The sequence below is a fragment of the Dendropsophus ebraccatus genome, chromosome 2, assembly GCF_027789765.1.
Source record: "Dendropsophus ebraccatus isolate aDenEbr1 chromosome 2, aDenEbr1.pat, whole genome shotgun sequence".
Classification (NCBI taxonomy): domain Eukaryota; kingdom Metazoa; phylum Chordata; class Amphibia; order Anura; family Hylidae; genus Dendropsophus; species Dendropsophus ebraccatus.
The window spans coordinates 171,647,711-171,662,453 of record NC_091455.1 but is presented as its reverse complement, the minus strand read 5'-3'; the positions used below and the strand labels follow the sequence as shown (position 1 = coordinate 171,662,453).

At 42.0% G+C, this 14,743-nt stretch overlaps 1 protein-coding gene and 1 long non-coding RNA gene across 6 annotated transcripts in view; one reads left to right on the top strand and one right to left on the bottom strand.

The window, feature by feature from the left end:
• Positions 1 to 14,743, bottom strand: part of LOC138783700 (uncharacterized) — a 106,559-nt gene that overhangs the window by 40,696 nt on the left and 51,120 nt on the right. The gene's annotated exons all lie outside the window — the stretch shown is intronic.
• The window catches only part of CHN2 (chimerin 2), a 286,428-nt gene that overhangs the window by 257,701 nt on the left and 13,984 nt on the right, over positions 1 to 14,743 (top strand). For all 5 annotated transcript variants that reach the window (XM_069958724.1, XM_069958727.1, XM_069958725.1 and 2 more), the window contains one exon: positions 7,319 to 7,492. In XM_069958724.1, the coding sequence (XP_069814825.1) occupies positions 7,319 to 7,492 (174 nt within the window). The remainder of the gene's footprint in view (positions 1 to 7,318; positions 7,493 to 14,743) is intronic.

The window sequence follows — 14,743 nt, the reverse complement described above, 5'->3', positions numbered from 1 at the left end:
TTTAGTTCTTGGCTGTTGTTAATCATAACTAATTTGTCCTTGGCTTGCATTTTATTAGACTTAGGGTGTGTACAAATAGTTGTGTTGTAGAACTGCTAGAAGGTTTTATTGTATGTTGGCATTTTTCTGGCATTTTTTCCCCATTTATTGTGTTAGGGTGGGTTCATACTAGGGAATTCTCGCAGATAAACTCTGCGGAATTCGGTCGGCTATCCACGCGCACAGCTGTGCGCCTTTCCGCCGGCTCCATAGACACCATTCTATGGGCCGGCGTATTCCACTATCCGCCGAAAGAAGTGACATGTCACTGCGCGCGGACAGACAGCGGAATTCCGCGGACATTATCCGCGAGAATTCCTCAGTATGAACCCACCCTAATACTATAGGAGGTTTTTTTTTCCATTACAAGTCATGTGAATCTTTTCTCATATGATTTAAGGATTTCTATTAAAGAATCAGGGGAAAGAAACTACAGTAAAAGTGCCAAATGCATATGCTCTTATTGAATTATTTATTGAAAAAACACCATATCATGAACGTTTTGAAAAACTGAGATTAAAAGCACAATTAGGCTATGTTCCCACAACGTTTTGGGGTTTTGTGGCAGGATTACAGCTGCCTTTTTGGATGGCTTTCATTTTGGCACCAAAATATGGATGTATTATGCAAATTACGGTTGTGTTTTGGCGCCAGAGTAACAAGCACCTAAAAAGGCGGCTGTAAAAAGGCCAAAAAATGCTGTGGGAGTATAACCTAAAGGTGTTTGAGCCCTGGGCCGGCTCCAGGTTTCTGTGGGCCCTGGGGCGACAGAGCCTCAGCGGGCCCCATTTGTGAAGCAAATAACATGGCTACAGTAGGTACTACAGAGACCAAAATATTTTGTGTGCCCCCATCTTGTCGTTAGGCCCCCTTTTGCATGCTTGAAAAAAGTTTTAGACTTATATCCAGTGACTTACAGGTGATGTCTTCTCTGATCGGAGTTGCTCTTTTCTTTTTCTTTCCATCCGGCCCGAACAACAACTCTCCAGAATCTGCAAGAGCAACAGTTTAGGTTCTTTGCTCCAGCACATCTGTGCCCCATTATAGTAATAACAGCCCTCTGTGCTTCTATTTAATAGGTTGAACTCCTGTGTGCTCCCATATTGTAGTTAGATCCCTCTGAGCTTCCATATAATAGTTAGACCCCTTCTGTGTTCCAATATAGTACAGCATCCCCCTTATAGTATAGCTCCCCCCTCTACAGCATCCACCATACATTACATAGTCCCCCCTCTACAACATCCCCCATATATTGTAAAGCCCCCCCCACAGCATCCCCCCTATAGTATAGCTCCCCCTTCTTCAGCATCCCCCATATATTGTATAGCCCCTCTCTACAGCATCCCCCATATATTGTATAGCCCCCCTACAGCATCCCCCATATATTGTATAGCCCCCCTCTACAGAATCTCCCTTACATTATATAGTCCCCACTCTACAGCATCCCCCATATATTGTATAGCCCCCCCTACAGCATCCACCATGTATTGTATAGCCCCCCCTAGCATCCCCTATGTATTGTATGCCCCCCCCCCCAGCATTCCTTATAGAGTATATCCTTCCCTTATGCAGCATTCAGCATTCATCCCTATTGTGTATAATCCCCCACTGTGGCCCCTGCTGAGTAAGACAAAACAATAAAAACGTTTACTCACCTCTTTCCCCTGCAGTCTCTGTCTCCTTTGATCTGCAGCAGCTATTCAGAGGTTCTGGTGCAGACAGCGCGACACACTGCTGTCTGCACCGGAAGCTCTCTCCTCCAGCACGCAGCGCTGCCACATCCCTGTCCTCTCTGCAGCAGTCAAGGCATTTTAAAAGTCCCGCTATTGGTAGCCGCGCTGAGGTATGTCTGCTGCCAATAGCGGGACTTTTAAAGTGACAGAGCACTGGGGGAAGGGGGCGACGACTCCTTATGAGCACTCACAGTTTGACAGCCAGGCGCAGCACCCGGCGGCCGGGATGGGCACTTGGAGGCACGGGGGGCCCCGACACTTGCCCGAGTAAGCCGGGTGCTGACGCCGGCCCTGTTTGAGCCCCTCTAAAGATGATGATTTTTTAGCCTGATTCAGTTCACATCTGACAGAAAAAAAGTTGCATACTTCATTCTCTGATTGATGGGATTATATGCCTGGAAAACACCATGTTTGCTTTAAGTGATTTTTCTATAGGGAAAACAATACGTAACGTGGTTGCCTGCTGTAATGGATTTAGCAGGATCTGGTAACGTCATAGGAAGAAAAAGACCACCTGGTCCATCTAGCCCGCCCTTATATTATTTCCTTTCTTATTATCATAGGATTGATGTATGTTTATCCCAAACAGGTATACAATTAATTCATGTAGATTTCCCAACCACATCTGCTGAAAGTTTGCTCCAAGTATCTACTACTTCAGTAAAGTAATATTTTGTTGCTTCAGATTTTTTCCCCCAACTAGCCTGAGATTGTGGCCCCTTGTTCTTCTATTCTCCCATCTTAATAAGGGGGTGCGGGATGAGTCTTTAATTCCCCCTGTTTCCATTAGAGTATGGTAAACTTATATGTAACTTCCCCTCAGTACTGGTGGAACAGGTAATTCTGCAGATAGTGGGGGTCACTGGCATGGGATGTACAGACAGGCTTATAAGAACGCCTAGATTGCTAGTTACTAAGTTTACAAGTATTTATTGTTACAGTGTGAGCATTTGTGCTCGGGAATTTGTATTTGGAGCCAATCTTTTAAATGTCTGTCTTTGATTCTTCTACTATAAAAGTCAGCTCGGACTTTTTAATGTTTTTTTACCCGTTGACATGTTGTAGCCAGTTTATGAATCAACATGTACACATTTGAGAAATAAAATGAAACAAGTTGTATTTGGCCACAAAAAATAACAGAACACGACTGAAGGAGATGGGATCATTAACCCTAACGTGATGCCAGCTCCGATTAACTTCAGACTGCTGTGCCAGGCTTGCCAGACACGCGTCCTTGTCTATTGCTTCAATCTACATTTTCTTTAAGCGGTTCATTTGTCAGGAAATAAGGATGCCAAAAGCCAAATATTTCCTATGTAATCACTCATAGAGATCTAGGTTATGGAGTCGACATGTCTTTTTAAAGGAGTATCAGACATAAAAATACAAGTTGGCTTTATATACAAGAGCTATATATAGTTTACTACTTGTCGGAGATAAAGCAATGGTTGTGGCTGGGATGTTTTTTTAATACAAAGCAGATTTCTGTACCATGAATTGGACTTTGAGATTATTTTAATTTTTTTTTTTTATTAATACAGTATCTCAGTTATTATGCAGCTTCAATAGCACAAAGCCACCTCGGGCCTCATGTTGATGCCTTTCTTCCCAGAAGAAGTAATAGCATGTAACTTAGGGGCTGCTTGTTGAGTAGTGTTCCAGCCAAATGGGAGGCCCAATAGTACTAATTGTAGACAGAATGCTTTAATAGGTGTAAGGCAATGTGAAATCTTTGTCTATCCCTTTACTTATACAGCAAAATAAAAGCCAAGATTTACCTTCATTAGATAAAACCACACTGCTGCTAACCTGATCACAATAAAAGAACAGAAGATAGTAACATTTTACTAAAAGGCTTCACAATGTTTCAGGCCCACAAGAAGCCAGCCATGAACATAAAAGTTGTACTCTGGGCGGTCAGCGTTCAGCTGAAGCTGCATAGTAAATAAACAACCCATACTCACCTACCAGGCTCCCTTGGAGGTTCCCCTGTGACATCTTTGGGTCTACCAGTGAATGTTCCATCTGCTGCTTCCGATACAGACTTGTCCTGGCAGTGACAGCCCACTCAGCCATCTACTGACTGAAGCTGGACAGCACCATAAGCAGTGATTGGCTGACTGGGCTGACACCGGTGTGATGGGTCCATCTTGGAAGTAGCAGCAAGGAGCGTTCAGAGGGGACCCAAAGATGTCATATGGGGACCCCCAAGGGAACGTGTTAGGTTAGTATCTGTTTATTATTTTCCGTGCAGCCCCAGCGAAATATGAAAAAAAAAAACTGAATGCTCAGAGTACCTCTTTAAGGAGAATTTTTTTTTTATTTATTGACTGTATGCTTAAATCAGCATTGTTAAATGTTTTATATACCTTTGCACTTAAATTTTATTTTTTTGCTCATTTGCTTTCTAATTGCAACATTTTGCTAGTTTCAATATAGTCTTTATTAAACATTTCTTATTGCTTTGCTTGCCACATGATCTGAATATTGCTATCGAGTGTTTCTAGGAATGCCCATTCAGCCAATTATCGGCCCCTGTAAAAGGGTCAGAATTCAAGTAACAAGTGAGCTAACGTCCATTCGTCGGCTGGTTTGATCTTTTGTGCGGCCCTTTAAGTGACTCTGTACCCACAATCTGACCCCCCCAAACCGCTTGTGCCTTCAGATAGCTGCTTTTAATCCAAGATCTGTCCTGGGGTCTGTTCGGCAGGGGATGCAGTTATTGTCATAAACAACAACTTTTAAACTTCCAGCTTCGTGCCCTATGGCCATGGCTTACATTGTGTATGCATTAGGCTGGCACCACCTCTCCTTTCCCCACGCTCCTCAACACTAGGAATGCTCCAGGCAGATTGCCTACTATTCATCAGCTTTGTGAATACTGAACGTGGGCTGGATTGTTAAGGCACCTGTGCAATGTTCACACAGGAGACAATCTGCCATCATTCCTAATGATGAGGAGGGTGGGGAGGAGGGACGGAGAGGTGGTGCCAGCCTAATGTATACACAATGTAAGCCACAGCCATAGGGCATGAAGCTGAAAGTTTAAAAGTTGTTTTCTATGACAATAACTGCATTACCTGCCGAACAGACCCCAGGACAGATCTTGGATTAAAGGGAATGTACCATCAGGCCTGGACTGAAGCACTGGAGGCGGGCTGACCCACCCCCAGTGGGAGGAAACCTTTGCCCCTCTATGACACTGCTCCATTAGAATCAATGGAGCTGTATAATAGAGGAACAGGGGTTTCCTCCCATTGGGGGTGGCTCAGCCTGCCTCCAGTGCTTCAGCCCAGGCCTGATGGTACAGTCCCTTTAAAAGCAGCTATCTGAAGGTACGGGGGGGGGGGGGGGCTTTCCAGATTGTGGGTACAGAGTCGCTTTAAATTTATCGTTTTCAGCCGCACACCTTACTCTGTAATGAAATAAAACAATGTAACAAAACAATGTGTGAACAGGTAAAAAAAAAAGCTGTATTTTTCAAAGAAGGGAAATAATGAGCATGTTCAGTATTTGGACAGTCATAATCAATTACACCAGTTACTCTATACTGTGTGTGCACTGCCAGACAATCTTCCATGGACTTTAATATAGCATATTATTGCAGCGAAAATATGGTTGTATTTTACACTCAAAATTACAGCCATATTTTGTTTATATTTTTCAGTATCTGAACATAGCCTAAAGCTATAGTCTTATGACAACTTTTGCCTCTTGCCCAACCTTGAACAAAAGAGCTATCTGTTTTCTATATACATGTTAAACATACTATACTATAAAAATATACTATATGTCCAAACATGGGAGTCTGTTTTCTTTGTTGTTCTGTTGCTTAAACTAATGGTTAACACTTGTAAATAAGGTGGAACTTAAAGAGGGTGTCCGGCCAGTACCCTTTTCTGGGTAATGCCTGGGGAAGGGGTAAGTGTATAAAATAACACGCTTCCCTGGCTCCTGCACTGCCGCCTGTACTCTGCTGCTTCGATTCCTGATGTGCGTTATTGTGTATGGTATTTTTTTGGGAAATGTTTTTATTAACCTTTTTCAGATTTACATGAACAGAGTTGGTTGTTGTCTTTTGTTTACAAATGCGATAAGAACACAGCCTTCTTTTCAGTATCATAGAGAAGTCCGTCCCTTATTTTAAAGGGAACCCATCAGCACATTTGTTCTAATTAGGCTCCCAGAACGGCTGCACAGACCTCACAGCCGGGTATTCTATAGTGTCTGCTCCCCTGGACTCCGTAGCTTCAGGTCCCTGGAAAAAAAAGTTTTAATCACACGCACGAGGCAGAGCCGTGACTAGTAGTGATGAGCGGACCGTCTGACTTTTGGTCCGACCGCATCTGCACTCTATTATCATGCCTGTGATCCCGGCCGCATAGTTGCGATCCCATGAATATGCGGCCAGGATATTCCAGGGAATTCCAGATCGATTCCCTGAAATATCCTTTTATGTTCACACAGTGTATTTTTTAAAACAAGAGACATGTCAATTATTTCTGCGGCCGTATTTAAACAATGGCCTTTGTCCAATACAGTGTAGGAACAACAGCCGTTGTTCCCCATAGACTCCAATGCAGTGCATTATTTTGAGGCAGGAACGGCCATTGTTTAAATATGGCCACGGAAATAATTGACGTACATTGTATAGACTTCAATGGTTAATTGGAGTGCACACCCCCCCAAATGTGCCCACATTACAATTTAAAATAAAGTGATGTTCCTGCAGCTGATTTGGCAGTACCAACCGCAGGAACGTTGTGTGAACATACGGTAGCTTGATACTGAGAAAAATGTTGTGTTTCTATTGTATTTGTAAACAAAAGACAACAACTAAGATTATGTTCACACGTCAAAAATAGAGAAAAGGCGGCTGATTTTTTATATTTAAAAAGACGTCCATTTTTGCCACGATTTAATTGACTTCAATGAAATGCATTGAAGTCAATGGGGTGACAGATGTCCAATGCACACAATGTATTGAATAACGGACGTTGTTACCGCGGACGTTAACTTTTTCGGACTTCTTTTGCAAACAGCGGACCTTTTTTATTAGTTGTTTACACACAGTTTTTATTTTGTCACTGTTCTTTCTCCATTTTTACTATTAAATTCAATGGACTTTTCAATTAAGCTGCACCCAAAGGACAATTAGTAACCCCAAACTAGAATGATGTACAAACGGCAGTCATTGCACTAAGGGGAGGCCAGGCTGCTAAATGACGTCCGTTATTTTAGACTCAAAATGACGGACGTCATTTTAAACGGAGCTGAAAAAACATTGTGTGAACATAGTCGAACACTGTTCATGTAAATCTGAAAAAGTTTAATAAAAACAGTTGGAGAGAAATGATGTAACTGAGAGACATTGCAGGTAATGGGGGGTGCTGCTTACATATCCAGGCCTGTGCTCCGAGCTATAGGCAGTCTTCACCACAATAATATTAAGTATTACATATGTTTTATCTGCTGCATTTGCATGAATTGTGATTCAGCCATTAAAGTTTTAATCTGTATCTAATTGTTGTGTCTCTGATTTGCAGATTGTGGGTTAAATGTACATAAACAGTGTTCTAAGTATGTGCCCAACGACTGCCAGCCAGATCTCAAGCGCATCAAGAAGGTGTACAGCTGTGACCTGACCACACTGGTGAAAGCGCACAATACTCCAAGGCCAATGGTTGTGGACATGTGCATCCAAGAGATTGAGAGCAGAGGTTTGCACAATTATTTTACTTTATGCATTTCATGCTAATACAATTACAACTGCTTTTCTATGTGTATTTTCTGTTTGTCTATGGACAGATTATAGGGACAATCAATGCTATCCATAATAGGGTCTAGGCACAACAGACTAGTAACTGTAATGTTTGTAACATGTCACCCTCTGACCTCTTGGATGTGACTTTATAGCACATAGTAAACAAATACTATTAAAGGGGTACTCCAGAAAAATTGTTTTCAGGGGAACTGGTGTCAGAGAGTTATACAAATTTGTAAATTACTTCTATTTAAAAATGTCAAGTTTTCCAGTACTTATCAGCTACTGTATGTCCTACAGGAAGTGGTGTATTCTTTCCAGCCTGACATGGTGCTCTCTGCTGCCACCTGTCTGTGAGAGGACAAACAGCAGCTAATAAGTGCCAGAAGTCCTGAGATTTTTAAATATAAGTAATTTACAAATCTATATAACTTTCTGACACCAGCTAATTTAAAACTTTTTTGATTTTTTTTTTTTTGCAGAGTACCCCTTTAAATTGCAGTGCCTTCCTAGTGCAGTCCATTTAGATAATGTGCTAAAATTAGTTTAAGAGAGAATATTTTTAACAATCCACACACAATAACCCAGAAGCGGAAATGTGATGGTGCTAAAAGCTTTGTACACTAAAGATACACAAAAAGCATGTGTAATGTACCAACAAAGAGTATTCATGGCTGGTAAGTTTATTCACAACATGACCATTAGGAGCAGGGAGCAATATAAAGAAGGTGATTTCATTTGAACAGATGAGGTCATTTTGGTTTTGCAAATAGATGATGCAGGTTTAATATTGTTATTTTAGAGGAATTATTCAAATTCAGTCACTGACCAGTAATAAAATGGGTCTCAGTATGCCTTTAGTTTCATATGTAGTTATGCAGAGGTTTGCTATATCAACATTCATATATAACCATCAAAACGCTATATGGAGGGGGTATCTTCCTTATATGAAATATATCTCTATGTATGGCACCTGATGGAGCCTATAGATCAGCACAGGCTGTACAGCCCTTTATATAAGTAGCACATCCTATGTGTACAGGCTTCATGTCCTGCCATTTACACAAGCCCTAAATATAGGAAGCAGAGACTGATCCTTAGAGATGAGACTATTGGCAATATGTTAACTGAGCCCTTCTATCACTTTATTCTGTAAGGGCATGACCTGACGGTCCGATCCTCTGAGCTGCTATTGGCTCCCTGTATCCCCTCTTACTTTGTGTCCAAATTGAGACATTTAGTAAGATGAGGCAATCATTTGTCACAAGGTTATTACAGCTAATCCTTTAACCCCACCAATTTGTCTCACATTTCAGGCTTACGCACATGGTAACTCCACCATTGATCTCCATATGACTTGTGCCTGGAGTCCTGAGATGGGCTCATGTCGTAAATCACTGAGACATTAAGGCTTGTTGCAGTCATCACTATTACAGGGTGTCTTAGAGAATCTCTTAAAACTCTTGCGGCAAACACAAATGCTCAATTATAGCTGGGAAAAGTAAACAGCGAAACTTGTGACTTTCCTCAATGCTCTCCCTTTTCATAGTATAAAAAAATGAGATGTTTTACAATGTAACCTTTGGGCTGTATTGTATAACTGCATCCATTGTTCAGTTCTGCACTTCAAACACTGGTGTAATTCTACTGTAACCAAGAAAATGAATACTGATGATGTTTTCCTTCCTAAGATACTGCACACTTAATAGTAGTATAGTTTAACTAAAGCCATATGCAACAGTAAGCTCTAGTTACCTTAAAGAGGTATTCCCATCTATAGCAACCTCCCCGCTAACCCATGAGTGAGAAAAACAGGGGGCACAGGATCCAGGGAAAAGACCTATAGTGCCACCTAATGACATTATGTAAAGGGGTAAATAAAGTGTTTCAAATCAATTGGTGTAAGGAAGTTATATAGATTTGTAATTTAGTTCTGTTTAAAAATTTCAAGTCTTCCAGTACTTATCAGCTGCTGTATGCCCTGCAGGAAGTGAAGTTTTCTTTCCAGTGTGACGCAGTGCTCTTTGCTGTCACTTCTGTCCATGATAGGAACTGTCCAGAGAGGGAGATGTTTTTTATGGGGATTTGCTACTGGTCAGGACAGTTCCTGACAAGGACAGAGGTGGCAGCAGAGACTGCCATGCCAGACTGGATAGAATACATCACTTCCTGCAGGACATACAGCAGCTGATAAGTACTATAAGACTTGAGATTTTTAAGGAGATGTAAATTACAAATCCAACTACTTTCTGACACTGATCAATTAAAAAATAAAAAATCTCTGGAGTACCTTTTCAAAGCAGATTAATGACAGGGAATTGGGGTGAATGTATGTCATTTCAGCATAATCGAATATATATATTTGAATATAATACTGCTACATACTGTATCCTGTGTAAACAGCACTGTGCACTCCTGAAATTCATTACACTGCATAATCTATATAATAATGAATACCTCTGTAAAATAGTCAAAGTCCTGACTGCCCTACATTTTACATCATTCCCCAGCCATCATTTGCAGGTGATAGGGTCAATAAAACCAACAATACAGAACAATACAGAATGAGAGTGTGTCGAGGATGCTAGGCAACATGATTTACGGACACTCCATGGAACAGTAATATATATAGGAATAGTGGGCACCGCTAAAAGTAAGGAGTGCTAAACCAATGCATATAAGTAACAGACAACTCCCCAAAAAGACAAAAGCATATGCACAAAAAGGTAGCACATCATAATGAAACTTTATTGAGACAATAACAGAATATACAGAAAAGGAAAGGAGAAAGAGAAAAGAAAAAAAAAAAAAAAAAAGAGAAATTTTTTTTTTTTTTCTTTATTTGTTTGTTCCTACGGCGCATGCGCGGCCTCCCCAAGATGGCGCCCGTCATTACAGGACGCCGGATTCTCCTGCACATGGTCTCATCAAGGTTGGGAATTGTTTTCACATGTTCCACATGTATATATAATATGTCCCTATCTCATTACCCACATCCCTGAGGAAGCCGCTGGGCGGCGGAACGCGTGGGGTGACTGTTGCCTATCTGACCCGCTTCTTATTATTTTTTGGACTACACATGGTGATCGTTTCATTAATCTACCCTTTATTCATATTAATTATTTTTCTTGATGTCATATGTCATAGGGATACTGCTTAGGCAGCTTTGTTAAACCCATATGGTCCGGGGTCAGAGTGGTTGTTAGACCTTGCTGGTACGCCGGCGGGTCCTATGTTGACATTTTAAGTGTTTTTAATGTAGGGTAGTGTTTGGGGTTTGTCTCCCTTATTGCTTTACCCCTGCATAGTTTATGGTATTTTTCTGTATATTCTGTTATTGTCTCAATAAAGTTTCATTATGATGTGCTACCTTTTTGTGCATATGCTTTTGTCTTTTTGGGGAGTACTCCATGAAACAGGTCACCACTGAGATGCAGGGCAATCAGCTGCCTGAGGCGAGATACTCAGCTGCCTGAGGCGTGATACTCATCTTGCCTCATCATAAATACAGACCTGCTGGGTCCCTTTGTAAATAAAACACACTGTGTCCCCTCTTTAACCCATAGCTGCACCAGGACGTTATTTAACGTCCTCGTGCCGCTATGGGAGTTCAGAGGGGGGTCGCGCGGCGACCACCCTCTGAACTGCCGCGATCCCGGGTGCCGCGAGTAGCCCGGGCTCGCGGCTATTAGCGGGCACGGTCCGATCGCCGTGCCCGCTAATTAAGTACTTAGAAGCAGCTGTCAAAGTTGACAGCTGCTTCTAAATACTTGCGGTTACACATCCCTGGTGGTCTAGTGGGGGGATCGCCCCCCTGCGGCGCGATTGCGGGGGGGCGATCCCTGCATCCATACCGGGCCGGGGTCTGCTCCGTAATGGCGCTGATCCCGGCTCGGCATTCTATTGCTTTTGGCTGCAGCAGCCAAAAGTAATAGAACACCGATCTCATGGATTCATGCAGTATAACTATACTGCATGGATCTCTATGAGAGATCAGAGTGCATATACTAGAAGCCCCCCAGGGGGGCTTCTAGTATATGTCTAAAGTAAAAGAAAAAAGTATTTTTAATAACACAAAACCCCCTCCCCTAATAAAAGTCTGAATCACCCCCCTTTCCCCATTTTATAAATAAAAATAAATAAATAAATTAATAAACAAACATGTTTGCTATCGCCGCGTGCGTAATCGCCCGAACTATTAATTAATCACATTCCTGATCTCACACGGTAAACGGCGTCAGCGCAAAAAAATCCCAAAGTGCAAAATTGCGCATTTTTGGTCGCATCAAATCCAGAATAATTGTAATAAAAAGCGATCAAAAAGTCATATATGCGCAATCAAGGTACCGATAGAAAGATCACATCATGGCGCAAAAAATGACACCTCACACAGACCCATAGACCAAAGGATAAAAGCGCTATAAGCCCGGGAATGGAGCGATTTTAAGGAACGTATATTGGTTAACAACGGTTTGAATTTTATACAGGCCATCAGATACAATATAAGTTATACATGTTACATATCGTTTTAATCGTAACGACTTGAGGAACATGCATAACAAGTCAGTTTTACCCCAGGGCGAATGGCGTAAAAACACATTTCCCCCAAATAAAAGAAATGCGTTTTTTTTTTCAATTTCACCACACATATAATTTTTTTCTGGTTTCCCGGCACATTTTAGGCAAAAATTACATCTGCCTTAGCAAAGTACAATTAGTTGCGCAAAAAATAAGGGCTCATTTGGGTCTCTAGGTGGAAAAATGCAGGCGCTATGGCCTTATATACACGAGGAGGGAAAAACGAAAACGCAAAAATGAAAACTGGCTGTGTCCCCTAAGGGTTAAATAATATACTGTGTCCCCTCTGTAAGCAATATATTGCACCCCCTGTATATAAGATACTCAATTGTTCAGTGTCCACGCTGGAACAAGGTGCGGATCTGGCGTTGCTTGCTTGGTTAGGGCTTTTCACTGAAGGGATATTTGGCTAGTCCTGTGTTTTGAGAAGCTTAACGGGGTTATCCAGCGCTACAAAAACATGGCCACTTTCTTCCAGAGACAGCCCCACTCTTGTCTCCAGTGTGGGCGCGGTTTTGCTGCTCAGTTCCATTGAAGTGAATGGAGTTTAATTGCAAACCGCACCTGAACTGGAGACAAGTGTTGTGTTGTCTCTGAAAGAAAGTGGCCATGTTATTGTAGCACTGGATAACCCCTTTAAAGGGGTTATCCAGCGCTACAAAAACATGGCCACTTTCCCCCTACTGTTGTCTCCAGTTTGGGTGGGGTTTTGAAACTCAGTTCCATTGAAGTAAATGGAGCTTAATTGCAAACCGCGCCTGAACTGGAGACAACAGTAGGGGGAAAAGTGGCCATGTTTTTGTAGTGCTTTAAATGAGGCTCCATGGACTCTTTTTGCACATTTGTATTTCCGGGGGCAATGCACTTTTACTAGCAGCCTGCAGTCTTCTTTAGTTCTTTGTAGGGAATGCAGAATGATGGTGTCGAAAGTCCAGAGCTCCTGTACATTGGGCACTGACATTTCAATTGCAAGCTTGCCCGAAGAACATGGTTACAATTGAATACAGACAGTAAACATTGCACATATTGGTTGTGGATATTCACTACATGATCAAATGTTCTTGTCAGGCTAAGCGCTGAAATAGACTCAAACAAGTAGATAGGTTTAGGAACGTCATATGACTATAAAATGCCTGACAAATCGTCTTGTCAACATCTGGGATACATTAGGTTGTGGGCTGCCCAGGAATATCCATGGTGCCCGTGGTGGACCTCAGTGGTCTGGTGGTTACTAGCATGTCACTGACATTGGATATACCAAAGCATTTTCTAGTTGAATGATATCATTCCCTAGTTCAGCTTGTTGTATAACAGAACATAGTATATGGAAGGAGACTACCCTCATCTGCTTGACTTCAGTGTTACAAGTAAAGGAATTGGGTATGAACAAAATATACTGTAGATTGCCATTACTGACAACAAGCAGAACCCTATAGGAGAACTACATAGGTCAGAAATATAGTTTATGGCACTCAGGTGGAATATTGGCATTTTGACCATTTATTTTTCTTGTTACAAGCCATTGAGAATTCACAAAGCATATGCACAAAAGCAAAAACAAAAAAACAAAAACAACCCTATGAATATGAACTAGGTGAAAAAAAAACTACACTGGAACAGGAAAAAACATGCAAGGGAGTATTTCAGGGAAAATGTAATGTGGGAAAGCACCTTTATTCTGCTTTAGTCTTTTTGACTTGATAAGGTGTATTCCAGTTTTAGCAAATAAATATATCCTTTGTATAATGAACAGTTGTAAAATTTTCTAACATACGTTTGTTATATACATATATATATTTTTATATTCATTTATTATTTTTTATTTTTTTTACAGTAATTTAAAGATAATGTACCACCCAGTACATACTCTTTAACCTGAATGTTCCCGTGCACGGCGCCGTTCGATCCAGCGGTACCGGCCGATGCTGAAGCACAGGAGGTAGGCCGGGCCGCCCCCAGTGGGAGGGAATTCCCTTCCCTGTATGACGCGGCTCCATTCATTCTAAGCGAGCCGCGTCATACAGGGGAGGGAATTCCCTCCCACTGGGGGCAGGCCAGCCTACCTCCAGTGCTTCAACACTGGCCGGTACCGCTGGATCGAACGGCGCCGTGCTCGGGAACCGGGCGGCGGTCCGAAAAACGGTCCGCGGCACCGGCTTCACCGTGCCGGCGCCGATCGATCCGTGGGTTCAGGTTAAAGAAGATGTACCGGGTGGTACATCCTCTTTAATAATTTAATCTGTCCAGGTCATGTGATGAGCACTCAAGTGCACAACCCATTACAAGATCTGATGATCAGTCCTGCACATCTGTCAATCACTTAATCACATGTAAACAATGAGGTGATGGATGTACTGCCAGGATGTGCCGTTATGGCCAATAATCGTCCTGTGTAATAGAAGGCAACCATCAGCGACATGAACTATGTCGGCTGATCGTTGAACATGTTGAAAGACAAACAACTGGGATAGCAACCATTTGCTGCTGTCACTTTGTGGAATAGCAGTGACAGCAGCAGACTACCGCTATCCTCAATGAGCTGCCCAGACGACCTAGCTGACAGCACTCGCTAATGTCTTATTGCGTATGAATAGTTTAATAATATAATATATTTTCTATCCTTTTCTTT